Genomic DNA, 26,027 nt, shown 5'->3' with positions numbered 1-26,027 from the left:
TAAATAATGTTAAAGCTAGGTGGTAGACATGAGTCTCTGTTACATTACGGTCTATACTTCTTTGTATGTTTGGAATGTGTCTTTTTTTAAAAAACCAAATTGAAAAACTCTCTAGTATTAAACTACATGAATATAATTGTAAGTTATATAAGAGTTTGCACTGAAAAAAATGCATTTAAAAGGACGTTTGCATTTAAAAGTTCCACAGTTTAAGTGCCACACAGATACAGAAAGCATCTTCCTCTTTCTATCTTAGGCACATATTAGTCATACCCATGTCTACTTCAATCCATTAACAACTCTTAAAGGATTAAAATGCTCTCTCTTTTAAACTCCCATTTCCTAATTAGTTGCTAGCCTTAGCTTTATGGTCTTCTATTTTTCCCATGAATGAGCAAACCATTTTTACTGCCATTTAAAAGTAATCTGGACTCATTTTACCTTTGTAAGAGAACTCATACACAGGAATTTGGGCCCTTTATAAACATACATAACTAGAAAGGACAGCAAATGATTCAGGCTACAAGAGACTTTAACTAAAAACAGCGAATGAAACAATTCCGAAATTAATAATTTTCAATTATTAAGTATTGTCTATATAAAGCTATTTGCATATAGAGTATCACAAATGGGATCATTATAGGATTGCAATAGAATAGCAATGTTTTAATTATTAAATTCCTAAGAATTAAGCTGCTCTTCAGATTCAGATGCCAATAATCACTTGAACTTCTAGTATATTTAAACTTCTCTATGTCTTGTTGTACATTATGTTTGCAAACCAGAAAAAAACCAAAAGGCTAATTTGTGAATTCTTAGCTTAGTTTTTTTTTTTTTTTTTGGCTGTGCCGCACGGCTTGTAGGACTCTTAGTTCCCCCACCAAGGATCAAACCCAGTGAAAGCGCCGAGTCCTAACCAGTGGACCACCAGAGGATTAATTCCCTCTTAGCTTAATATGTTTAAAAAAGTCTGTAGCACTGATGTAGGTTGGTTGATCATTTAATATGACTTAACCTGCTGCCTATATACTTTTAAAAAGAGTCTACATTTCTCTTTCCAAATCATAATTCTTATCTAAGAAGATGCAAAGTAAAAAGCATTATTCATGACCAATAATTTTATTGGTATAAATTTAAACTGGGCCTTCCCTGGTGGTCCAGTGGGTAAGACTCCACATGCCCAGTGCAGGGGGCCCAGATTCGATCCCTGGTCAGGGAACTAGATCCCACATGCATGCCGCAACTAAGAAGCCCGCATGCCACAAATAAAGATCCCGCATGCCTCAATGAAGATCCCACGTGCTGCAACTAAGACCCAGCACAGCCAAAAATTATAAATAAATAAATAAATAAATAAATAGTGAAAAAAAAAATTTAAGCTGAGACTTTTCAATATCCCCATGACAGGGAAATTTTACCTGTTGCTGGAAAGATACTGGCCAATTTTCTCTTGATTGTTCCAGAGGAGACGATGTAAAGCAAGCACATTGCCATCACTGATGAAGGAAAGACTATGATTTACTGCATCACTTGTAGGACAATCAGATGCTATATCAAGGAAAAACCTTCAAAAATGCAAAGTTATTAGAATTTCAAAAACCAGATATTCTCATATCTATGTTTGAATTAAATCTATGTGAAGTAACTGTGAAATTACTGCTATTACAAATATGGAGGTTTTATTCACACACGTGACTATCATGAAACGAAACAAGAAGAGACAAGGAGAAAGTTGGTCTTCCATTTCTGATACCTGGCTACAGCTTAAGAGTAGGCTCTGAGGTCAGACAACGAAATTTAAACAGATGAGACTTTGTAGAGAAGCCAGTACTTTACAGATAAGGAAATGGTGGCCCAGACAAGACAAAAGACCTCCCCAAAGCTATACAGCCTCTTAGGTCAAAGCCAGGATCAGAACCTCTGTACTTTTAACTTTCTATGGGTAGTCAATATGCCAGAATATAAATCCTATGCTGACATTCACTTTCTTTCCAATGTGATTTGCAGTCCAACAGTACACCTTTTAAATTCCAATTAGAGAGAAGTTCGCAGGAACTATAATGAAAAATTGGAAGAGAGTGTTGTACAAGTATAGCTTAGATTGCGAGCCAAAACAATTAGATTCACACTGTATGAAAAGTAGAATTCTTGATGTCAACTTACATTTACAAAGCACTTTCTCATAAGTTATGTCATTTGCTTCTCTAAAATCAACTCACAGGCAAACATAGTGTTATACCTACTTTACAGATAAATCAACAACTCAGAGAGATAAAGAGAAGCAACTAGTTAGTTATGGGAACCTAGCAGAACTCAAGTTTTCTAAAATCATAAAACTTCAACAGTTGCCCAGTTACTCATGAACAAAATCTTATGCATTTGCATCATGTGGTTTAAAGAGTAACTTTTTAGTTTACATACATATCCAAATTAAAGTATCAAAAATATTCTAACATCAAAAAAACCTGTGATTATACACTATAATGCATTATCTGTACCAGTTTGGTTTTAGTTTTTACTGAAAGAAATCTTTTTCCTTCTTCCTCTCCTCCATATTGTGTCAAACTCAAATCCTTTATTTTAGTAGATATGTCAAAAATCCCTCCTGGTTTTTAAATATGCAAATCACTACCAGATTATAAAGAATATCATTTTATTTCATTACTGTCTTTTATGGTGAAATAAAATAAGATTATGTTCTTGACCAAGAGAGAAAAAAGAAAACAACCTATACAGGAGCTTCGTGTAGATCAAGTACATAGACTTGAGTGAAACTGAAAATATATGATCCAAACAGAGCAACTGGCTAAGTAAGTAGCAGGCTGCTCACCTTCGTGCTGCATCAAAGTTGCTTTTCACAAAATCATTAAAAGGCCGCATGTGCTCTTCTTTTGTGAAAAGGACATGATTGGCAATACTCTGAAGTATCTAAACAATAAAACAGGGTTATAAAGGATCTGATTATTTATTTATGAAAGCTACACATTCATATATTCTTCAAAAAATATTAATTTTCTCACTGATACAATTTCTACTGGTAGTTAAAATCAATTATTGCTCATTCAATAAACACTAGGTTTTGTTTCTATGCTTTCCCAAATATGAATATAATTATATAAACATGTATATATTTACATATATAAAATACAAATTAAAATTTTAATGTATTTTTAAATTTTAAAATCATATAGTATACATTTTGGTTTCCATTGCAGAATTTCCATAATGATTACATAGAAAAGCATCTTCAGAAGACATGTGCTAAAATATTTTCAAATGATAATAAGGTCCACTGGTATCAGTCTAATGAATTTCTTTGCAATATAAACAAATAAAAATAAAACAAAAGCATATAAGTGAAAACCACAGGGCATTTCAAAAATTAAGAGAAAGTACAGTGAATACGAAAAACTGAAAATTTATGGAAGAGAAATTTTGAATAGTTATATTATCAAAACGATTCTTCACCTTTGACATTAACTTCAAGCCTCTTTCGATTCTAGGTGGTGGCTTTTTATCTAAAATCCCTGCTTCATATGGTGAGACAATGGCAGGATTGATAAATCTGAGAAACATGGCACTTCCCACTGCACCGATGCTGTTCTGAGGGAAACGCTGGCTAACCACCTAAAAACAAGGAGTTGAGAATTCAGTATATGGTTTGAATTAAAACAAGGAAATGGGAAGAAAGGGCTCGAAAGTCAAACTTTGCACAAAAACGCTGAGTAGACCAATCCTTACTGAACAACACACGCCTAATTTTTCCTACTCCCAAAACATCAGTAAACAAAAATTTATCCTCAATTCTTGCCCTCTATCATTTAAAAGCACAATAAAGGCATCTAAGAAAAAAAGAGAAGTCTCATAGATGAGTTGTGTAGAAGAGATCTGAAAAAAGATCTTAATTTTATCATCACTGTTTGTACTGCAGGTTTGATGAGCAACAAAAGCAGAACAAATTTTCACACAAGGATTATCATATTTTACTAAGATTACAAGACATGAGCGTGTGGTCAACTCTTGTAAGGCAAAGCTAAATAAGTTTTCAACAGCATACCCCTGAAACATCCAATACCTAATGGTAAATACTTACATTTTGCTGTATACCAGGTACAATTAAATTTCTTGAGCAAAATGCTTGCCATATACAAAACAAAACTTAGTTTTGATTCCTATCGAGAGAAAAAACTTACTTACAAGTAACATTATTGCCAGTTCTTTTTCTTCATCAGAATGCTTTATAAGGACCTACTTATTATTTAAACCATGGAGGAATGGGAATTCTTGGGGACCTAAAAGAAAAAAGGATCCCACCAGCAAAAGAGAGAACCCCTATGTGTGCCTCAATTTGTAATTCTGTCAAATAAAAAAAGTTAAAGATACAAGAAATCGTTGCCCACACTGAAAAACAATGTGAGCCCAACATTTTAAATGGATTTATTTTCTCTTTTTCTCTTTATAAAACATTCCACTTTGAAGGTAAATTAGACTGGGAAAGTGTTATGAAGCTGGCTCGGCTCCCGTCTTTTCCTAGCGTGTCCTGTTTTAAATTAACGTGAAAATTATAGTATTCTGAAATTTACATTTGTTACAGATAACAAACATATTTATTTTTAAAGAACACTCATATAACATTTAAATCTTGACAACTATTCACGCTTAGCGTGGCTAACTGCTGCTTAAAGCAGTGCTGACTAACGGCGAGGCCGCAGTACTCCACTCAATATTCTGGGATTCCAAGGAGAAACCTGCATTTCAAAGGCCATTGGGGGAAAATGAGAAAACAGGATTTATGTGCAGAATCTCACATAGCTCTAGTTTTCTTCACAATGCCTCAAAAAAATAATACTTCTTGTCATGAATTCTCATGGCTGACTGACTCAAGATTCACTCTGGAAAGAATAAGAATCATTTCACTTCATTCTATTTCCTTCAGTGCTTCATGTGGTATACATTTTAAATGTGTTCTTATTCACTGCCTAAAATCTCAAAATAATTTTCAACTATGTATGATAGGAAGTTAGTAAGAATAAGACTTCAGAGAATGACTTTTTAAGCTGAGAAAAATCTTTGTGAGAGGTGATAACAGGGGTGAGTTATAACTAATATACTCTCACCTTCATGTATACTGCATAGCTCAGGAAGCTTTCTTGGTGTTATAGTAGTTGGAGTGCTATTGCATGAAGGACAACCTTACACCTCAGTAAGAGGAAACTGGTGAAGGTGGCTAAATACAGCAGTCTTAGACGAATGGCTTTAAAACCTAAATACTGCTTTAGTTATTTTTAGCTGAAATAAAGTTTTGGAAACAGAATTAAGAAGAAAACACAAGTGCTTTTAGTACTCTAGTACAGTGTTTAACCTTTTGGGGAGTAGGAACCAAAAAATGAAAGTTTACTTTCGCACAGACAAAACTCTTCATAAATTTTAGAATGTTCACAGACCACCATTGCTACTGACTGTTTCTTTTAGAACTCACAAATTTTAATCTTAAAAGATAAGAAACACCTCAACAAACCTACAAATTATTAAAGCTTTTAAGGAGTGAGCAAGAAGGAATGGGATTAAAAACTGCTTTATATTTATAATTGCAAATAGGTTGTTTTAAAGAATCGCATATATCCAGTTTAATCCATTAAAATCCTGAAATGGTTTTTAAAGAAGTAAAAGTTAAGAGTTTGGTTTCCAAAGAACTGGTTAATTGTAAAACACTAACCTGCTGGGAAAGTATCTCAAAAAAATCAATTACTTATATTCACACAGAGAACTCTTTTAAAATGCATTTTTAGAGTAGCTATTTCCTGGTTTTCTCTAGGACAGAAAAGCTTTTAAAGTGTGACGCACATTTATACCTGATTTAAACTCAATATCACTTAGTCTCAGAATTTAATGAATATGAGTAAATTATTTCCCTAACAGAATATTGTAAAAATTATGAAAGGTACTACACCTTCACTAACTTCCACATCTTCAAAAAAATTCATGTCAAAACTCAAAAGTATCCACACTACAAGAACACATATTGTTTCGTGTATCATATAATTATGTATCTCACCAATGACAGTATATTTTTGGAACTAAAACCTGATAAAACAATCAATATCCATAAAAATGCTCAACAACAAATTTTATGAGTTAATTTATTAAAATACTTCTTTTCCTTTCACCACAAATTAACATCAGTGTAATTTTACCTCATAATATACACATATTCAAGTTGTTTTTATTTTTAATATGCAAAAATCTAATTTGTATCCAAAAGACATTCTGAATAAAAGGTCAAAGTAAGGCCAGTCTGAATGCTGAAACCAATTATCAGTCAAATGTCCCCTTTACTTGCCTCCCCGCCCACCCCGCCATAAAAGCTGAACTACAGGTTACAAATAAAGGCAGTCATACACTGTACATCATCAAGAGAATCACAACCCATCTATCCTTAATTACCTGAGTTAGGTTGACAACTTCTCAAAGGAAATCTAATTTACAGTATATGTTTGAGTATGATAAAGAGAATTATCTATAATATGATTACACAGCTATATACCAGAAGCCAGAAGCTTCTCTCCATATTTTACACATTACAATCCATGGTACATACACCCGAAAAGAATGTTAACTTGCTTTTTAGATCATTAGATTCTGTTAAGCCAACAACTCCATAAACCAACATTTTAAATTTATAATAACTATACTGTCTTCATACTTTGGAATGTGTTCTAAAATATCTCAAATTGCCAATTAGATTTCCTTTGTTTCCACAAGGACCTTATATCACTTGTGCTGAGAAATATATTCCAAAACTTAGTGTTACCCAGAAACATTTTTTTTTAATCTGAAAATAACACTAGTAGAAAAAAACATTTCAAGGAACAATTTTAGACAAAAATCTTAATAAATAAAGCAATGTTAGGAAGGCTAAAAAGACATGCTCTAGAGAAAGAGAGAAAGCCTGAATTTTAATTTATGTGATATACTACACAATGGTATTAGTAAAACACCAAACAAGAGTGTTAGAAATAGTAAATTAATTTCAACAGTGATGGTGTATATTATGTTAAATCCACATATGCTGAGAATTAGAAGGCTGAAGCATTAGAAAGAAATGTTTTTATTAAGTAAGATGGCCAACCAATCCAATCCCTTTGCTCACAGCTGACCAAATTTACTTAACATATCCAAAAACGAATCTCTTGAATGGACATAAAAGCATGTCTCTAAATTTTACTTTAGTTCTGAACTTAAAATAGAAATTTATTATACATAAAGCTCAGACGAGAAATGAAAGATGAAACCAGATGAATACTCCACACTAAATTTTACCTTTTAAAGTAAACTACCTACATGACTCCTAAAGGTTTTCTTTACATCTTTCTCTAAATTCATTTGGATTGTATGAACAAAGGTAGTACTGAGCCTGATAAAGATCGGTCATACTGACAGATAATGGCAAATTTAAAATGAATGCACGTTAATATTTTGGACAAACGTCACTCACAGGAAGAAAATAATTATGACTACCATAATTTTCTTCCTTTTAAATTAGGGCAAGTTCATAGAAGCAGGTAAGTATATGCATATCATGTTTGCAAATAAGGTGTTTCTCTATAAATATGGACTCACTGTTTTCCTTTATTTCAAAAGTACTATTCCTCAGTCCCAATAGTTTAATAATTATTTTCTCTAAGGTAAAAGTGGTTTTGTTTTACCATTAGAATTTTTATAATCTAAGCACAATTATCTAAATCCTGGCTGAGACTGTCTAGATAAAAATATAAGAAGTAAAAAATAAACTTTAGCCACTTTTAGGTAAGATTTAGAAAGTGACACTTTCCTTCTATGTACTTCTAACAATTAAGAAAAACTTTCATCTCTAGGAAAAGAAATCACTCACATTACCTGCAAACAAGAAGCAAGAATGAAGAGAGTCAGCATTTCCTAAGGCCTTGAAATTAAGTTTCTTTTGCATTCATTTATAATTTTAAAAATAAATAATAAAATTAGACCAGGGATATCCAAAGCAACAAATGCCCCCAAAATGCCTTTGGGATAAATCGAACCAAAGGAACACAGAGAATGTTTCAATGTAACTTAATTCCAGGGTTAATTGAAATGAAAGCTATTTTGTGCCAGAATTAGTAGAATGATTTTACAGTGAAGGTCAAATAGGCTGAAGTGAAGATGTTCTTAACAAACAGCAAAAGGTTTTTGTTTTGCTTTGAAAGAAACAGCTAAAAAAAAGTTCTCCAAACTTACTGATTTTTTGTTTTCCTTTTTTTCTTTTACTGTAGCTTTATTCAGTAGGGAGTGGCAAGTTGCCTACAGAACAGAGATGAGCACAAACAAGTCACAGCACCAACTACATACAGCAACAAAAACAATGTTGGCTTGTACATAAAATTACATGATCAAAATGTAACACAAATGGAATCAACAAAAAATTAGGAATCAACTTAATTTTAAGGGATGAATTTTATCTCTGGATTTTAATTTTTATTACATTTTTAAGCCAAAGCACTAAATAAATAGCAAGAAATGTTGAGACAATCATATCTACTATTTCTGGCTATAAATCGCAGAAAAGCTCTCCTCAAGTGAATGTGAGGATATTTAATATTTACATTTCAGTTAAATCCTAGCTTTTGATAAATTTTATATAAAATGTTCATTACAAATAGATCATACTCTAAAAACACTTCTAAGCGTCTACATAATTTTTTCTTGATACATATATTTATATATACTTCTCTGTGTATCCTTCAATTGACTTAAAAAGTTCTTTTTTCAATAGCTGGCATTGAATTCCTATCCTACTGATTAAAAAAATAAACATTAAATGGCTAAATATAATAGAAAAATACACTTTAGAGATTCTGAGCTAAAAGTCTCTCTCTAAGAAAGATTACTCTTACAATTTCACTTATTTTTGTTTGCAGGCTACTTCCTGAAAAAGTTCTAATCAGAGGAGGTTAAAAGCTCTGCAACATTTGGGAAAAGAATGTTATCAGCTCAACTAGAAATAAGCATTAATATTAAAGTGAAGAAACTGCAGAGAAAATTACAGAATAAAACTGTAAGCCTGCTTAAAATTTTTCACAGATTTGACCATTTATCAGAATGTCTCCAAAGAAAAAAAAAACCACACAAAAAAACAAAAAAAAAACCCCAAACCCACAGAGACATATTGGTTTCATCTCTCAGAGCTCCTCCTAGGCCAAAGAGCTCTGTTAAAATTAAAAGACTCCTGACTGGACTAGACTAGGCACAATAATTATTTTTAAAATATTTTGAAAACAAATTAGAATTCTTTAATCCACCATACGTAGCATTTTATTCTAGGAATTCTGTGCATTCAACACCATAACCCATAATAACTTGGCATTAGTTTGATATTTGTTCATCCATCCGTCCATCCATTCATCCAAGTAGTTATTGTGCACCTACTTGCTAGATACCATTCTAAGCACTGGAAGAATGCAATAAAACAAGAAGACACAGTCCTTTTCTCAAGGAGCTTTGATTCAAACTTTAGACTATATACAAAAGCACTAGTAACCCAATTTATCCCCAAAATGCAGTTTTATACACTTTTTATTTTCAATTATGGTATATAACCATCAATTACAGCCTTAAAATTTTTGTGTAAACTACTTCTGTTTGGAGAAGCACATTTGCTAGGAAAAGACGACATTTATTTATAATCATATTTAGCTCTTTCTCAGAATTCTCTCACCACAACTTAGGAGAATATCCACTCTGGGAATTATTTTCTCATTATTCCAAAACTATCAGGAGGAAAAGTGGAAATAAATACATGAGAAAATGTCTCAGTTATAAATCTAACACATGTTCACAGTTGGCTATTCCTATATAATCTTAACCCAGTCCACTAAGTAAGGAGGCATATAAAATGAAAGACCTGGTTAAACCATGATTTTAAAAAGGCTTAACAGTCAAAAATACTAACTCAAGTAAAAAGACCTAAAGCTCAGAGAAATTTATTAGCTAGCAATATACTCAGCTTTCAAATTTTCCCCAGTAGGTCCCAAAGCAGGAGACATATTTACTAGAGGGAAAAAAACAATCGACTACTATCCCTCTCAGCAGAACATAAAAGTACAAACAGACCATTATGTTATTGCCAAAGTCAAAAGGGCAAGGAAAAGCCAGAAGAGGGAAGATGAATAAAAATAAAAGAGCAAACTAAGGGAAAAACTACATTTGGAAGGAGACTCAATGAAAGAATATCTTGAGATCAAAGGTTTTTTTTTTCATTTTTAATTAGTAAATGTAAAATTTCCTGTTATCAGTCACTTATTAAAAAACAAACTCTTATTTATAAATAACATAGCATATATTTCCTCTATAGTATTGTACATTCCAACAATAAGTTTATCCAATACGTTCCCCAAATGCATAATAATAATATTATTAAAGGGAATAATTGTATGTGAAATTTTAATATAATAATTCAGGTCTGTTGTAATATGGGATATTGTATTATGGAATGTTTTAAAAAGCACAACACATAGTGGCTAATAAGCCACCAATTATCAACTAGCATTATTTTCTGCATTATTTTCACTACCTCCCTCCCTAACTATGAAAGCTGGCAAGAATCTTGTTTACTTGGGTGGGAGGAATGGGGTTATTTATTCCTTCATTAAATATTTTCTAAGTACTTACTAAGTGCCAAGCACTTAGTTTCTTTTTCCTTATCATATGGGACTCCACGCTTGCTGATGATACAAAAATTGTTTTCTTTTAGGGAGACAACCACATGAAGAATTTCTACTAAAATCTACTAGACCGTATATGTAACCAGGTAGTTAGTACCTGTTCACTTCTAACCAGCTAAAGTCAAAGCCACTGCCACTTGAGAAATTCATTTGCTCTCTGAAAACAGTTACTATTAGGCCAACCAAGAAGTTGGTCCAGACTATTTTTAATATGTGCTCACCATTTCTTATCTGCCTAGTTTTATAAACAGAAGAAGGACTGAATTAGATTTAAAGAGAAACCTGAATAATGCCCAAACTTAAGCTATTACTTACTGTATTAGATTTCATATTATAACTAAACCACCCTCTGGTCTCAGATTTAACTAGCTGAAAAAATTATGTGGGGCTCTCCTAAGCTTCCTTGAGCTATTTTGAAAAGGCAGGAAAAGTCATGATAAATTAAATTAAGAGAGTTTTAATGCTAAGTATGCTTCATCATCTACAAACATGATGAAACATTTTTTTATAGATACAGCAGATACATCTTTATAAATAGCAATGGGGGAAAAATTCACACAGAGCAGCCTGAAACAGCTTTTTTAAATGACAATTTCACTGATCTTGCTAATGTCTCTAAGCAACCAAAGCCCTGTGCTAAAAAACAAATGGCTGGGATAACTCTGCAAAGAAAAAGACACAAAAGGCATGGGTTTTGATAACTGCATAAATTTTTTCCCCTATACCTGCCCCTGTCCCAAACTCCAGACCCATTAATGTTTCTTCCAGAATCACAGTTTTAACAGGCTAATGTGGATTTGCACTAATCTCCCTTGGAGTGATGAAATCATTTCTGAAACTGCATATGCCGATCAAAAACACAGTGGAAGCCATAAAAGAACACAGATGCAATTTCCTTAGCAAGTAGGGGATGACTGTGGACATCTGAACTCAGAAGCATTACTTGCAGTTCTAGTGTTGGAAAGTCTAATAATTTGACGTGAATGATGATGCAATATATTTTATAAGTAGCATTCTACATAAAATAAACATCAGCCTGTCCTGGGAAAACCTGACACAAACACAACAGAGCTTAATGAAAAAAATCAAAATTATGGATCAAGCATTTCACAACACAAAAAGCAAGGGGTAGACCAGCCTCATATGTGAAAGACCCTATGAGTAATTTAGGTACAAGATAAAAACAACAACAAAAATTCCATAATATATCTCATTTCAATCACATCTATTATACCCAGTAGATTTGGTGCATTTTAAGCTTGTTCTCCACGCAAGGAAAATTTATTATTTTTAAAGTACCCCCTTAAACTACTTTATATTTTTAAAGCCAATTTAAACAATTCTTAATGTATTATTCATCCAAATTGATTCAGTATTATCAACCACCCACTATTAGCAGCTAAATTCCTCTTTGGTAAAGCATTCTTTTAAATTTAGCTGTGGATTAATAATGGTAATCTCTAACCTTAAGCATACCTGGTACAAACAGTGGCACACACTTCGTAGCTGAGGGGGAAATTCGGAGGAGGAACTGATGATGGCATGGAAGAACTTTTCCGTCATCTGAAGGAGGTTCCGCTGGTTTTCCTCAAGGCTCTCTGACTGTTCTAACCTATCGAGAGGAAAAAGAAAAAAAGCAAACCCAATTAAAAACAAACAAACAAACAGACATACTCCTTAAAAGAGACTCCTTAAGAGACATTCAGCCAAATGCAACATTTGGACTTTTCTGGGAACCTGATTTAAACAAACAACTATAAAAAAGGCAATTTTGAGAACTGTGTATAAAAATTTTTCTCCCTCTATATTTGCACAAATTTAGTACATAATTTTTATTTTTTTGTCCATCTAGTAGGTAGGAGAGTGCATCTCACATTTTTAACTTTTATTTCCATGACTTCAGTAAAGTTAGACATGCTTTCAATATTTTGTGGCCATTCAGGCCCTATTTTCAACTGCCCTTCATATCCAGTTTAATATCTCTAACTGCTAGGTGTCCCTCCTGCCAGTACCTAAAACTCAGTTTGTTCAAAATCAGCTGATTTTTTTCCTCCTACTTGTATGTCTCATCCTGTGTTCCCCATGTTGTCAATGGCACCATCACTGTTTCAATCACGTCATTCAGGTGACCTCTGATGTCGTCTTTGCCTGCAGTACTCCATTATTCCCCACATTTAATTATTGCTGCTAATTCTTCTGTATGATTTTTTTTTTTTTTTTTTTTGCAGTACGCAGGCCTCTCACTGCTGTGGCCTCTCTCCCGTTGCGGAGCACAGGCTCCGGATGCGCAGGCTCAGCGGCCATGGCTCATGGGCCCAGCCACTCCGCGGCATGTGGGATCCTCCCGGACCGGGGCACAAACCCGTGTCCCCTGCATCGGCAGGCGGACTCTCAACCACTGTGCCACCAGGGAAGCCCCTGATTCTTTTTTTTTTAAGGTATTTATTTATTTATTTGGCCATGCTGCACAGCATGCAGGATCTTAGTTCCCTGACCAGGGACTGAACCCGTGCCCCCTGAAGTAGAAGCACGGAGTCTTAACCACTGGACTGACAGGGAAGCCCCTCTTCTGTATGATTCTAAAGTCTTGGTGCTGTGATTAAAGGCAGATATTCGGAAGGCAGACTCACTAGGTTTAAATTTCAGCTTTACCACTTATTGACCATTATGACCTTGGTCAAGATACTTAACTTCTCTGAGCCTCGTTTTTTTCCATCAATAAGACAGGAATAATTACAGTGCCTACTTTATGGGGTTTAAATTTTACCCAGTGGCTCTCAAATCCACAAACCTTTACTTGAGCTGCCCAACCGAACTCTCAAAACACATTCCCTATGAAAGTCACTACTTAACTACTTGTTATATGTCTTATCTCCCCTACTAAACTGTAAGATCCTTGAAGGATGTATTCATCTTTGACCCCTTAAAAACTAGCATAGTACCTTACCAAAACAATTATTGAATAAATACTTGTTTTCAATCTCTTAATAGTAATTTTCTTTCTATACTAATTTACATATTACATAAAAGTTTGGGACACTCCAGATTCCCTGCAGCTCACCATGTGGTGCAGCATATGGATACAGTAAGAGTTTGGAAATTAATGTAGATGACAGGCAGGAAAGATTTCAGGGACTAGGTGAGTTCTAAAGGGAAAGAATCTGCATAGGCAAAAAGAAGTAAGGGCATTTCAGAAAGAAGAAGGCAGGACAAGCACACAAGTCAATCTGATAAACATTTATCATGAGTCTACTATTTGCCATCTTAATGCCAGGTGCTGAGGATTCAACAATAATTGGCCTTTGAACTTCTCAAAGAGGGGAGACAAGTACACGCTAAGTAATGAGTACAATTATTCAAAGACATAAAAGACAAAATAGGGCTTCCCTGGTGGCGCAGTGGTTGAGAATCTGCCAGCTAATGCAGGGGACACGGGTTCGAGCCCTGGTCTGGGAGGATCCCACATGCCGCGGATCAACTAGGCCCGTGAGCCACAACTACTGAGCCTGCGTGTCTGGAGCCTGTGCTCCGCAACAAGAGAGGCCGCGATAGTGAGAGGCCCGCGCACCGCGATGAAGAGTGGCCCCCACTTGCCACAACTAGAGAAAGCCCGCACACAGAAACGAAGACCCAGCACAGCAAAAATAAATAAATAAAATTAATAATTTTTTTAAAAAAAAGACAAAATAGCAAACCAGAGATAGACACGATTAATTCACATGGCAACTGGTTGCCGGGAAGTCAGAGGCAGAAAATGAACTTGGGATATATGGGGAACTAAAAAGAGATTGGTCTAAATATGGGGGCTTTATGCAGGGAGATCACTTCAGAACCTACAATAGTAACTCAAATCTGAGATATGGAGGGCATAGGAGCTTTGTGTATGAAAGAAAAGATTAAGAATATATTTAACAGGGCTAGAAGATATTCCTAGAAACCTTGACGGTTCTTGTCTACTTTGTGGGAACTTTTTCTTAATGAGTCAACACAGCAGCAGGTGTGCTGCTGGTCTGTTTCAGATGTCCCTCTAATACATCTATCCATCCTGCCTCCCACATGCCAAAGATAACTTATTGGCTATTCCATTAATTCTGATCTATAATGAAGCTTTGTGTTCAATTATTTAAGTGTTTGTGTGTATAAAAATTTTTCCCTCTGATTTTCAATCAGCTCTTGTTTTTTTATCCCATTGTTTTCCTGTTTTTAATTTCATTGATTTCTAATTTTTATTTCTTTCCTTCTGCTTGCTTTAGGTTTATACTGAACTTTCTCTAATTTTCTAAGGTGAAAGTTTAGGCCATTCATTTTAGATCTTTCTTCTTTTCTAATACATGCATTTAATGCTGTAAATACTACATTTAACTACATTCCACACACATTCTGATAAGATGTACTTTCATTTTCATTTAGTTTTTCTTTTTCTTTGCATTTCAGTTTTGGAAATTTCTATTGACATTATCTTCAGGTTCACTAATTCTTTTCTCATTTGTGTCCAGTCTACTGATAAGCCCATCCAAATGCATTTTTCCTTTCTGTTACAATGTTTTTGATTTCTAGCATTTCCTTTTGATTCTTTATTAGAGTTTCCATCTCGGTTTAAATCACCCACCGGTTCTTGCATGTTGTCCACTTTTTTCCATAGAGCCTTTAACATATTAATTATAGTTATTTTAATCCTTGTCTGATAATTCAAAAATCTGTCACATCTGAGTCTAGTTCTGATGCTTGCTTTGTCTCTTGAGACTGTGATTTTTATTGCTTTTTAGCATGCTTTGTAATTTTTTTGTTGAAATACCCAAGACATAAAGGGTAGCAGGAACAGAAACAAAGAGGTCTTTAGCTTTAGTGTAAGGTTTTATGTTAATCTGGCTAGGACTTAGGTTGTGTTTAATGTTGCTGTAGCTATAGGTGTCAATTTCTTCCAGTGTCCTTGTTTTTGTCTACCTAGTTGTCTGGGATTCCCTAGTTTTCCCTAGGAATTTCTTCTTAGAGTCTCTCTGTTGTAAACCACTTTTAATACACTGGAATCCTGTTGATGTAGTAGTGAGGTACTGGGGAGGGGAAGCAGTCTATAATCTTATGCTTATATCTCTTATATCTCCATTGTTTTACTGGGCCAGAGTGGCTGGGCTGTGACCTTCAGAAGAATTTCTTAGCCTTTTTTCTCCCCTTATGTGAGTCAGGAAGGCTAGAGGAGGCTGAAGTTGGGTAACTGCCCATCCTCCAGGTCAGATAAGGCTCTGGTAGTTTTCCTTAAAGGCAGGCCTTTGTAAGGGAGAACAGAACACTATGGGCATATTACAAAATGGTTACTTTTCCCCCTCCCCTGCCCAGAGCACAAGGGGACTTTTCTTCCATCTTCACCATGAGAACCTGGTAGGGTTTCCAGAGGTCAAACTCACAGAAGTGTGGGGGTCCGCCTGACACAGGGCCCCCAGGAGCTTTCATTCTCAAGCTACTCCACACTCAACCTCCAGCAAGTTGTCAATTACAGCCTAAGTGTTCCTACCAGTTACTGACTCCAGCAGCTGTTTCTCCCTGTAAGCTGGGATTCTCTGAATTTGGCTGTCACACCAGTTTTTCCCCTTTTTTTTGGGGGGGGGGTGCCCTCCAATTCTCTGATGAATCTAAGAAGAGTTGCTGATTTTCTGTTTTCAGCTTTTTCTTGTTATGAACATAGCAGTGTCAACTTCCAAGCCCTCTACATGTCAGAAAAGATGTCAACTTGATTTTAAGTAACCTGAATATAGGAAGTTTGTCATCTAGTTCACTTCTCTGTACCAAAGTACTTAGTACAGTAGATTTCTTTTAGGCAGTAGTTCACTCTCTAAGTATTTTTACCCTTTAAGAAAGTGAAATTGCTAAATGGTAACAAAATACAAGATGACATTAAAAGAATGTCAGTTTTAAGTTTTAAACTACAACTTTTTAACCATTTTAACAATAACTGGTTAATTTAGGTGCCAGAGTTCTGCTTAGATATTACAGTTGATACTTCAGCAAAGGCAGAGCCAAAAATATCAACTGATACAAAGTTGCCAAATAAAATTATTTAGGAAGAGAAACCATCAAGAAGCTCTGAACTTGAAAATAAAAAATAAAATAATGTTAAGGTCCTAACTGAAAGACAAGAGATGTGGCTTAGAAAAAGCAAGCATAAGTGTTTAAAATTTCATTCAACAAATATTTATGAAATGCCAACTATAAGCCAGATACCATGGGGACAGGTAGAAAGCTTCATGGAGACGGTGGTTTTTAAACTGCACCTTACACTACCCTTTGGCCTCTTTCTCTTCTCCTAAGTCAATCCTCATTATAGGAGGAAGAGCGAGATAGATTAAAAAAAAAAAAAAACAGAGTCAAGCAAGCTCAGTTCAGTGCCATCCTCTCCATTCTAGATATGTCTGCCTGCAGAAAAGATATAATCTGGTCCTCTCTCCACTTGTGATAAAAAGCTTGCCAGCCCCTTTGATGGAAGCCTGTAGTTTACCCAGCTGTGCAAGGGATGGGGAAGATGATTCTAATTCAAGGTGATGTATTAGCAAGCCTATACTATATGCCCACAGGATCTAAAGCCCCACTCTTTAATCATTTTTATCAGAAATAAAGGAGATAGCTGATTCCTGGGTGCTTCACTCCCATCCCTCCCCTCCCCCTGCCCTTTTGGTTTTGAACTTGGTGGGGGGAAAATGGGTATTACTTATTAGGCAACTCGAATCCCAATGAACCCCATGTTGTCAAGCCACTTTAAAAATGTACAACATGCGCATATTTCACTGGAGTTAAAGTACAGAGATCACATGAAAGAACGACAAGTAGTGATGTGGATTATAGTCAGATGATTTTTTCTCTTGCAGTCAATGGGGAACAACTGATGGTTTCTAAGAAAAAAAGTGATAAAATATCTTAGGTTTCAGAATAATTCCTGCAGTAAATGATCTGCAAATAAAAAGATAATGCTAGGACAATAATTAGAAAGTTACTACAAAAGTCAATGGGATTGGGACTTCCCAGGTGGCACGGTGATTAAGAATCCACCTGCCAATGCAGGGGACACGGGTTCAAGCCCTGGTCCGGGAAGATCCCGCATACCGTGGAGCAACTAAGCCCACGTGCCACAACCACTGAAGCTTGCATGCCTAGAGCCCACGCACTGCAACGAAGAGTAGCCCCTGCTCGCCACAGCTAGAGAAAGCCCGCACGGAAGCAACAAAGACGCAATGCAGCCAAATAGTAATTAATTAATTATTTTAAAAGTCAATGGGATCGATATGGCATTGGCGAAATAAATTATGATATTGCCAAACCACAAAATATTATGCAGCAGTTAAAAAGAATCAGATTCATTATCTTTCTATACTGACAAAGAATGGTCTAAGACACAGGGTTATGTTAAAAAAAAAAAAACAAGTTGCAAAACCATGTATATATTGATAATATCTTACCATTTATATTAAGTGCTCACATTATAATATAGTTTCTACCACTAGAAATATGTATATGCAAATGGATTGAAAAAAAAGACAGAAGAACGGCCTAACTAGTAACAGTGTTATGTCTCTAGAGGTGACAGTCAAAGTTAATGTTATTTGTAATTTTCTTTAAGAAATATGTATTTGAGGGACTTCCCTGGCTGTGCAGTGGTTGGGACTCCGTGCTCCCAGTGCCAGGGGCCCAGGTTTGATCCCTGGTCACAGAACTAGATCCCACATGCATGCCGCAACTAAGGAGCCCACGAGCCGCAACTAGGGAGCCTGCCTGCTACAACTAAGACCCAGAGCAACCAAATAAATAAATACTTAAAAAAAAAAAAAAAAGAAGAAAAGAAAAATGTATTTGTGTGTAACTTTTATAATTAAACACTAATCTTAAGAATCAAGGGGAGAAATTATGAGGGCCTTGCCTCATGTAGTGGAAATGAAAAAAATGGAGAGCTGTTGCAGATGAGAGGATGACACACCTGGTAGGATCTACTTCAAAGCTAACATGCTGCCAGTCAGAGGATGTGATCACAATCCGTAATAAAGGATCCAGGAGTTTCTGTAGGTAGGTAGCACCATATACCTAAAGAAATACACAAGTAGAAATTTATTATGCCTGCTCCAAATATCTTGCATTAAAGAAGACATTCTGCTCTGTCCATTCTGTACATAATCACTGTTTGGCATACCTCCACACCAAAAAAAAAAAAAAAAGATAAATGGATAATTTATGTAACAAACCTTGAAACAGAAGGTCATTATTTTACTGGCCAAGCTGTTGCCTCGGAAAAGAGTCTGCATGGAGTCTGCCAATTCTACTTCCTTAGAAAACATGTTCCAGAGCAGTTGGTAGAGTAAATGCCGAGAGTCAAATAGAGTCACTAGAACTCGAGCTAGTTCATCCTGAGAACAAAATAAAATTGTGTCAGTGTAAACAGTTCCATTTTTCCTTAAGCAGGAAACTGAAAGGCAAATCCAAAGCTGACAACCACCTGCTGAACTGAGGTATATGGTGACTGACTAAGTTTTCCCCTGGGATTTATCTGTGTATATCTGTCTATGACAGATGACTACTTCTATAAACCTACAGTAGCTGCTAACTCTAAGGATTAAATGATAAAAGGTAAGAGAGGCAAAGGCTTTACCAGAAGACAAAAAAAATCCAGGATTCAGTTCAAATTCTATGACAAAATGAAAGAAAACAGAAATAGAAGATGATGGCAAAGAATTTGATATGTACAGATCATTTTCTTAGAAAATCAATGAGGGCAAATAAGACTTCAGTGACCACAGAGCTCTACTCTCTTCTCATATGGTCAGGGAAACTCAGTGAACGCTGAACACGGCTAGGCAAGAAACAACAAAAATGAAAAAACTACAGGATTTGCAACAAGTCAAGAAAAAGACCTAGGCTGTGCATTCAGAACCAAAAGATTAGCCAGATTTACATACAAAGTGGGGATGGGTGGCTAATTCCTATCTAGTTCCTAAATGATAAGCCTCATAATTCCCCACAGTAAAGTATCTTTTGGTACACTCAAGAAAAATGAATGGGATAGTAAATCACTGTTTAACCATACATGTTGGGAAGAGATTTAGAGAGAACGGGGGTAGAAGTAATAAGATGGCCCAAACTTCAATCAGTGACAACAAAGCCAGGATCATGGCCTGTAGCTCCTCTAATTCTTGTCTGGTCCCAGGATTATTATAATCTGTTATTCGAGTAAAGGAAAAAATTTAACAATCCTAACCACAGATAACTGAAGCCAAATACGACCCAATACTCTGCTATACTTCCTACAGTTACATAATATGTAACTGACTACATATAAAAATTCTATCCTCCATTTTAAAGCCAAGTGTAATTACGAGAGATAATTCAGTTACAAAATAAAACTATTTTTAGACTGCTGTGCTGGTTTTTTCCACTCTAATCCCGCCCCTGCAAAATTCTGAAAACTTTAAGCACCAGAATTTATTATAGTATTTTAATTTATTTAAGAATAACATAATAAAAATAACATCATAAATCCATAATATGTTAGCATAAACAATATTTTTTGGAAAAATAATTATATTTTCCAAAACAACAACAACAAAAATCTGTGAAGAGTAGTGTTGTTTTGTAGTTTTGCATTTTTAAAAAGTGTCTGGCTTTATAAATGATAGTTGAATTTTCATATAAGCACCAGAATTTAAATTTACAAAACAGAACTAAAATTTTTAAAGTTATCTAGTATTTTGTTTAGATACAGTTAGAATAGATCTGGCCTAATATAAAAGTCCTTCTCTAAAAAAAAGTCATTTAGTATAAAACACATAAGAAATGATTTACTGAAAGAAAACAAAATGATTAAAGCCTCTTGGACTTAACTAATTCTGTTTTAATGAAAAAATTACTGATAATTTTTAGCGCTAATTATAGATAGGTGCTAAAAGGTAATTCAGAATATCCAATTTCAAAATATATGAAGATTTGTGAACCAATGTTAGGCTTCAAGAGGATTTCAACAATTTCTTTTTTCTAACTCCCTAGCTACAAGCAGGATTCCATCTTCATTCATTAAACAATTACTTACTGAGTCATTGTTACATGCCAGGCTGTAATTCAAGACCTGGAACTACAGCAGTAAACAACATAGACACAGTCTGCTCTCATGTAGCTCACATTGTGGTGGAATGAGACCAAGCAATCAAATAAGCAAGATAATTTCATATAGTAAATAACTGCTGCAAAGAAAATATAACAAGGAACGGAATAAATTGACTGTGGGTGTGGTTTTGATTGGATGGCCAGAAAAGACCTCACTAGGAAAGTGATATCTGACTTGAAACTTGAATATAAGAGACCAGGGAATAAGTATTCTAGGCAGCAGCAGCAAGGGTGCTCAAGGGTAGAAATAAGCCTAACATGTTTGATGGCCAGTGTGGTTTCAGTCTGGTGAACAAGGAGGAAAACGGCATAAGATGATGTCAGAGATGAGGCAGGGCCCAGGCTGGGTAGAGCCTTGTAGACCAGGGTAAAGAGTTTGAGTTTCACTGTAAGTATGAAGAATAAGATCCTACAGCTTTTAAGCAGAAACACATCTACAGGCAACAACAGATTAGATATAATTAGATATAATTATAGATATAATTTACTAAAATGAAGTGAAATGAAATCATTTTCGGTACAGTATATACTAAACAGCTTTTTAACATGGAAAGGGACAACCTTTCTCAAATGTTTAGCATATGTTACCAAAAATGATATGGTTCCAGGAAATTTTTTATTAAGAGACGCCAAATAGCCATATTATGTCTTCTGTATTTAAAACAAGCAATGTCACAATTTCAAATGCAAATAAGAGTGGTTAAATTTTTTAAAAATTGTATAACGCATTACAGAAAAAAAGAGTTGTCAACTAGAGGTATATCAACAGTAAACAGGCATAAGCCTTGAATTCTAGTTCTAGCATTACTAACAACTAAATATGATATTTAACGCTAATTATCTCATTTAATATATGAAGACACCAGACCAGATCAGGGGTTTTAATTTTCTTTTGATGAGTGTTCAAATGGAATTTTTCAGTGGGTCAGGTAAGGAGTTTGAGTTTTACTTTAAATATGTGAAATAAGATCCTCATATTTAAGAAATCTGGTGAGGGCTAGAAGAGCCAACCACTTTCCTCAGCTGAAAATCACTCAAATAATAACTGAAGTTTCTTCCAGCTCTAAAAGTTTTAGCAATTAATTCAATTCATTGATACACACTACTATAAAGAAAATAAACAAGGACCTACTGTATAGCACAGGGAACTATATCCAGTATCTTGTAATAAGCTATAATGGAAAAGAATCTGAAAAAGAATATATATATATATGACTCAATCACTTTGCTGTACACCTGAAACACTGTAAATCAACTATACTTCAATTTTTAAAAAATGCACTGAATGAATGAATTTGGAAGCATCTGCTATGGGCCAGGCACTGTTCTTCTGCTCTTACTCAATGAACTTACCCACTGAGAACAAGGGACCACATTGGCCAGAGCCATAGCTATTGGGAGCTCTCCTTGATCACCCATCATTGTGACCAACTCCACCAGTCTCTCAAAACGATCTGCCAACACCGTTTCTGCAAGTGTGTCAAATTCTGTGCCTTGTTGAAGGATTTTTGTCAGAACTTCCATAAATGTAGCTCTTGTCTGGAGATCTTTGTGATAACCTAAACCTGATATGGACAGACAGATGCAAATTTACTAACATGGTCTTTCTGAAGTAATTCCACTTGTCTTACATGCCAGTTCTCTAGGTTTTAAATTTCTAAATGAACCTTTCATTTTATCTCACCTATGGAGTGCATGAGGCCACTGTCCACGTTAGCATTGAGTAAGTTTGACATTGCCAGGACTGTACAGTGCCTCAGTGATGCCAGCCTCCGAGACATGCCACGTTTCCTGCCACCTGTTTGTGCATTTTCATCTTCAACTTCACTACAGTCGTTCAAAAGGTTCATAAACAACGTGAAATACCTGTGAAATAAAAAGACTGACCCTTACCCAGTGAAGGCCTCATCAACCAGACAGCTAATGAGACATTCTGAAACCATCACATGTGCATCACATGAGTGGCTCTGGGCATCTGCTTCTCTCCAGTCTTGGGGTAATCAGCCAGCATGGCTCATTATGAAGTGTTTTGTGTTGACTATGATTTTATCCTGACAAAGCTCAGTACATATTTCATAATATAAACACCAAATACATGCGGTGTTTCCTGGTAAATGCATCACTTTTAATGTTTAGAATATAAAAATTAATGGTCCAAACAGTTTAGACAATGACATTTTAAATGACTTAAGGAGGTGGGTTTTACTGGGTTTTACTGCCAATAAAAATTCACCAATCAGACTTCCCTGGTGGTGCTGTGGTTAAGAATCTGCCTGCCAATGCAGGGGACACGGGTTCGAGCCCTGGTCCAGGGAGATCCCACATACCGCAGAGCAACTAAACCTGTGCGCCACAACTAACTGAGCCTGCACTCTAGAGCCTGCGAGCCACAACTACTGAGCCTGTGTGCCACAACTACTGAAGCCCACAGGCCTAGAGCCCGTGCTCCGCAACAAGAGAAGCCACCACAATGAGAAGCCTGCACACTGCAACGAAGAGTAGCCCCCGCTCGCTGCAACTAGAAAAAGCCCACACCCAGCAACGAAGACCCAATGCAGCCCAAAATAAAGAAATAAATAAATAAATTTTTTTAAATTCACCAATCAAATTATTTTCTTTACAAACCACAAAACACTGGATTACTGGACTGAATGTCAATATTATGACATAGTATGAGTGTGTTTCGTGTTTGGTAATTGCAATCATTGTTGCTTTTGTTGTGGTCATTCATTTACAAAGCTTGGTGTCAGTTTATTTATCTCTTGTAAAAATAAAATACAGTGTGTGTGTGAGTGTGTGTGTGTGCGTGTGTGCGTGTGTGTGAAAAAAAACAGCGTGTTCAGTAGAAAAGAAAAAAAAAACCCACAAAACACATGTGCATCACATGAGTGGCTCTGGTATAGGGCTTCCTATACCAGCCCTATCATGGATGATACTGTTTCAAGCACATGTTATATTTTGTGAGACAGCGGCTGATGGCCATAATAACAAAGCAATTGAGGTCCATTTTCTAAATATAATCATTTGCTATTTTGGTTACACTTTGTTTTGTTGCATGTGGGGCTTTGTTTTTTGCTTTGTATTTTTGGTGACTGAAATTTACTTAAGAAATAACTGTGATTTGGCTTCCATCAATTCCACACCATCTCCTTCCTCAGGCTGCAGCGGAAGACCAGCCAGGAGTGAAACTACTGCTTCCATGCTTGCCTGGTCCAAATCTCTGAAGAAAAAAAAAGTTTAAAGACCACAAATCTTTCAGGTTCTTCCACTCCACCTTCCCCTCAAATAAACTTCCTAACAGACACAAACTTTAATAACTACCTATTTCATTAAACAAATTACTATGAAAACCTACATAATCTGAGTTAATATGCAGAGCCCAGAATGCCAAGACATTTCAAGTTGGGGAGAGGGTGATAATAACTTTCTACAAAGTAATCTTGGCAAAATGACTACCTTAAATTAAAAGCACATACTATGGAACCAAGGCTGGCCAAAGAAGTATATGTGAATGGTTTTTGTGTAATACATAATGTTTAAATATTTCTGATACATTGCAGTAAGTGTTTATCATTAGAGCAAACTTAAGCAATTACATTTTAGAAAGACTCAAAACGACTAAGTTCCTCAAATAATATCTTTATCCAATCAAAAAATTAAAAAAATCTAAGGCGTTATATACCTTATTTTCCAACTGTAGACTATCCTCCCTAAACAGACAACACAAGCTTTCCAAACATAACACTCTCTCACATTTGTTTTTACTGAAAGTCTTTTAGTTAAAAAGAAAAAGAAATAATAAAGATTAGTATCTTTATATAATTCAAATGCAAAAGCTTGATATCCCAAAAAACAATTTCAATACACATAAAATATATGTATACAAACTACAATGAAGTAGTACTAACACCTAGAGTAAACCTGCTAATACTTAGTTAAAGGTCTTTTTTTTTTTTTTTTTTTTTTTTTTTACCTTGTAAGACATTTTACATCATCATCTGCCGCTTGGTTTGATGTTCCCATAACCCAATCTGTCAGGTATTCTACCATCTTATTCCTATAGAATGGCAGAGAAAAAGAAAAGAGGACACAGCTTTTTTAAAGTCACACATACACTTTTAGTCATATAAGAACTTTTAATAGTTCAAGTAATTTTCCAAATCACCCAAGCAACATGACAATTTCATAAAAGAGATACTGCTATGACAAATCTAACAGTGAGAAGGGCACAAACATGAGCAACCTGGGTACTGATCCACCACATCAGCCCTTAGCTATGGTATCCATTTGGATACAGAATCAAATTCTTGGCTCAAGTGTAGTATAATTTTAGAAAAAGGGAGCACTGTCATGGGCACAAAGGTTTGGGAAATTTGAAAAGATATGAAGAGAAAAAAAACACACACACACATAAAATGCTCCTTTTTCACCTTCCCCACTTCCCATGATAACCAGGTGCACACTATTTTTCTGCACTTCACTTAACATAATAAGATTTACAAGATTTAACTTTGCGCTTTTGAGAACTCACCTAAATTTCATCTCTTGACAAAATGAGAGGTCGTCTCTCCTTGCCATCATTACCTCCACTAACTGACACAGTTTCGTTTTTATCTGAATCGCATGGACCATATTCCCAAGCACACGAACATATCTAGACACAGAAGCATTAAAAAAAAAAGATCCGATATAAACATAAGAGAAGATTTTCTAAATGTTTTCATCTCTAAGTAAAATGATTAAATGTAACAATAAGAACTATAAGATTTTCATTTTGTTTATATGAGAACATATATAACTTCTAATTACCTTATTATTACACCCTAATCTGGGTGCAACAGAAAAAAGGATGGCAAATTATTTCACTACTAACTACCGATACCAATGTGTGTCTGCTACACTTCAGCAGAATGCTTACCTGACCAGATTTAACATCATTGTTTCAATGCTAGCTTGCCCCAGATGTTCAGAGCTGCCTTCAGTATGATTATCTAGTAAGTTCTTCATTATAGCTATGGTTTGCTCCACGAACTGAGTATTGGTGTCAGTCAATAAAACCTATACGAAGAACAAAACATTGGGAATTGATTTGGGAATCAATGCACAGCAGACAGACCACAAAGAGATGAAGCTGCCTGATCTAAATGTCATACACAT

The 26,027-nt window shown here is 35.3% G+C and overlaps 1 protein-coding gene across 7 annotated transcripts in view; it reads right to left on the bottom strand.

Annotated features, from left to right (window-relative positions):
- Positions 1 to 26,027, bottom strand: part of NF1 (neurofibromin 1) — a 276,759-nt gene that overhangs the window by 105,102 nt on the left and 145,630 nt on the right. For 6 of the 7 annotated variants that reach the window (XM_024127724.3, XM_028498988.2, XM_024127722.3 and 3 more), the window contains 13 exons: positions 25,789 to 25,928; positions 25,402 to 25,524; positions 24,844 to 24,927; positions 23,974 to 24,090; positions 22,555 to 22,736; positions 22,224 to 22,435; positions 18,959 to 19,120; positions 18,697 to 18,800; positions 12,213 to 12,348; positions 8,254 to 8,316; positions 3,469 to 3,627; positions 2,831 to 2,928; positions 1,419 to 1,565 (listed from right to left, as the gene is read on the bottom strand). In XM_024127724.3, coding sequence (XP_023983492.1) covers positions 1,419 to 1,565; positions 2,831 to 2,928; positions 3,469 to 3,627; positions 8,254 to 8,316; positions 12,213 to 12,348; positions 18,697 to 18,800; positions 18,959 to 19,120; positions 22,224 to 22,435; positions 22,555 to 22,736; positions 23,974 to 24,090; positions 24,844 to 24,927; positions 25,402 to 25,524; positions 25,789 to 25,928 — 1,727 coding nt within the window. The remainder of the gene's footprint in view (positions 1 to 1,418; positions 1,566 to 2,830; positions 2,929 to 3,468; positions 3,628 to 8,253; positions 8,317 to 12,212; positions 12,349 to 18,696; positions 18,801 to 18,958; positions 19,121 to 22,223; positions 22,436 to 22,554; positions 22,737 to 23,973; positions 24,091 to 24,843; positions 24,928 to 25,401; positions 25,525 to 25,788; positions 25,929 to 26,027) is intronic. The other variant, XM_024127726.3, reaches the window with a different exon arrangement.

This window comes from Physeter macrocephalus, chromosome 14 (assembly GCF_002837175.3).
Source record: "Physeter macrocephalus isolate SW-GA chromosome 14, ASM283717v5, whole genome shotgun sequence".
NCBI classification, from domain to species: Eukaryota; Metazoa; Chordata; class Mammalia; order Artiodactyla; family Physeteridae; genus Physeter; species Physeter macrocephalus.
Note: the sequence above shows the minus strand (reverse complement) of the source record. Positions and strands in the feature narration are given on the sequence as shown.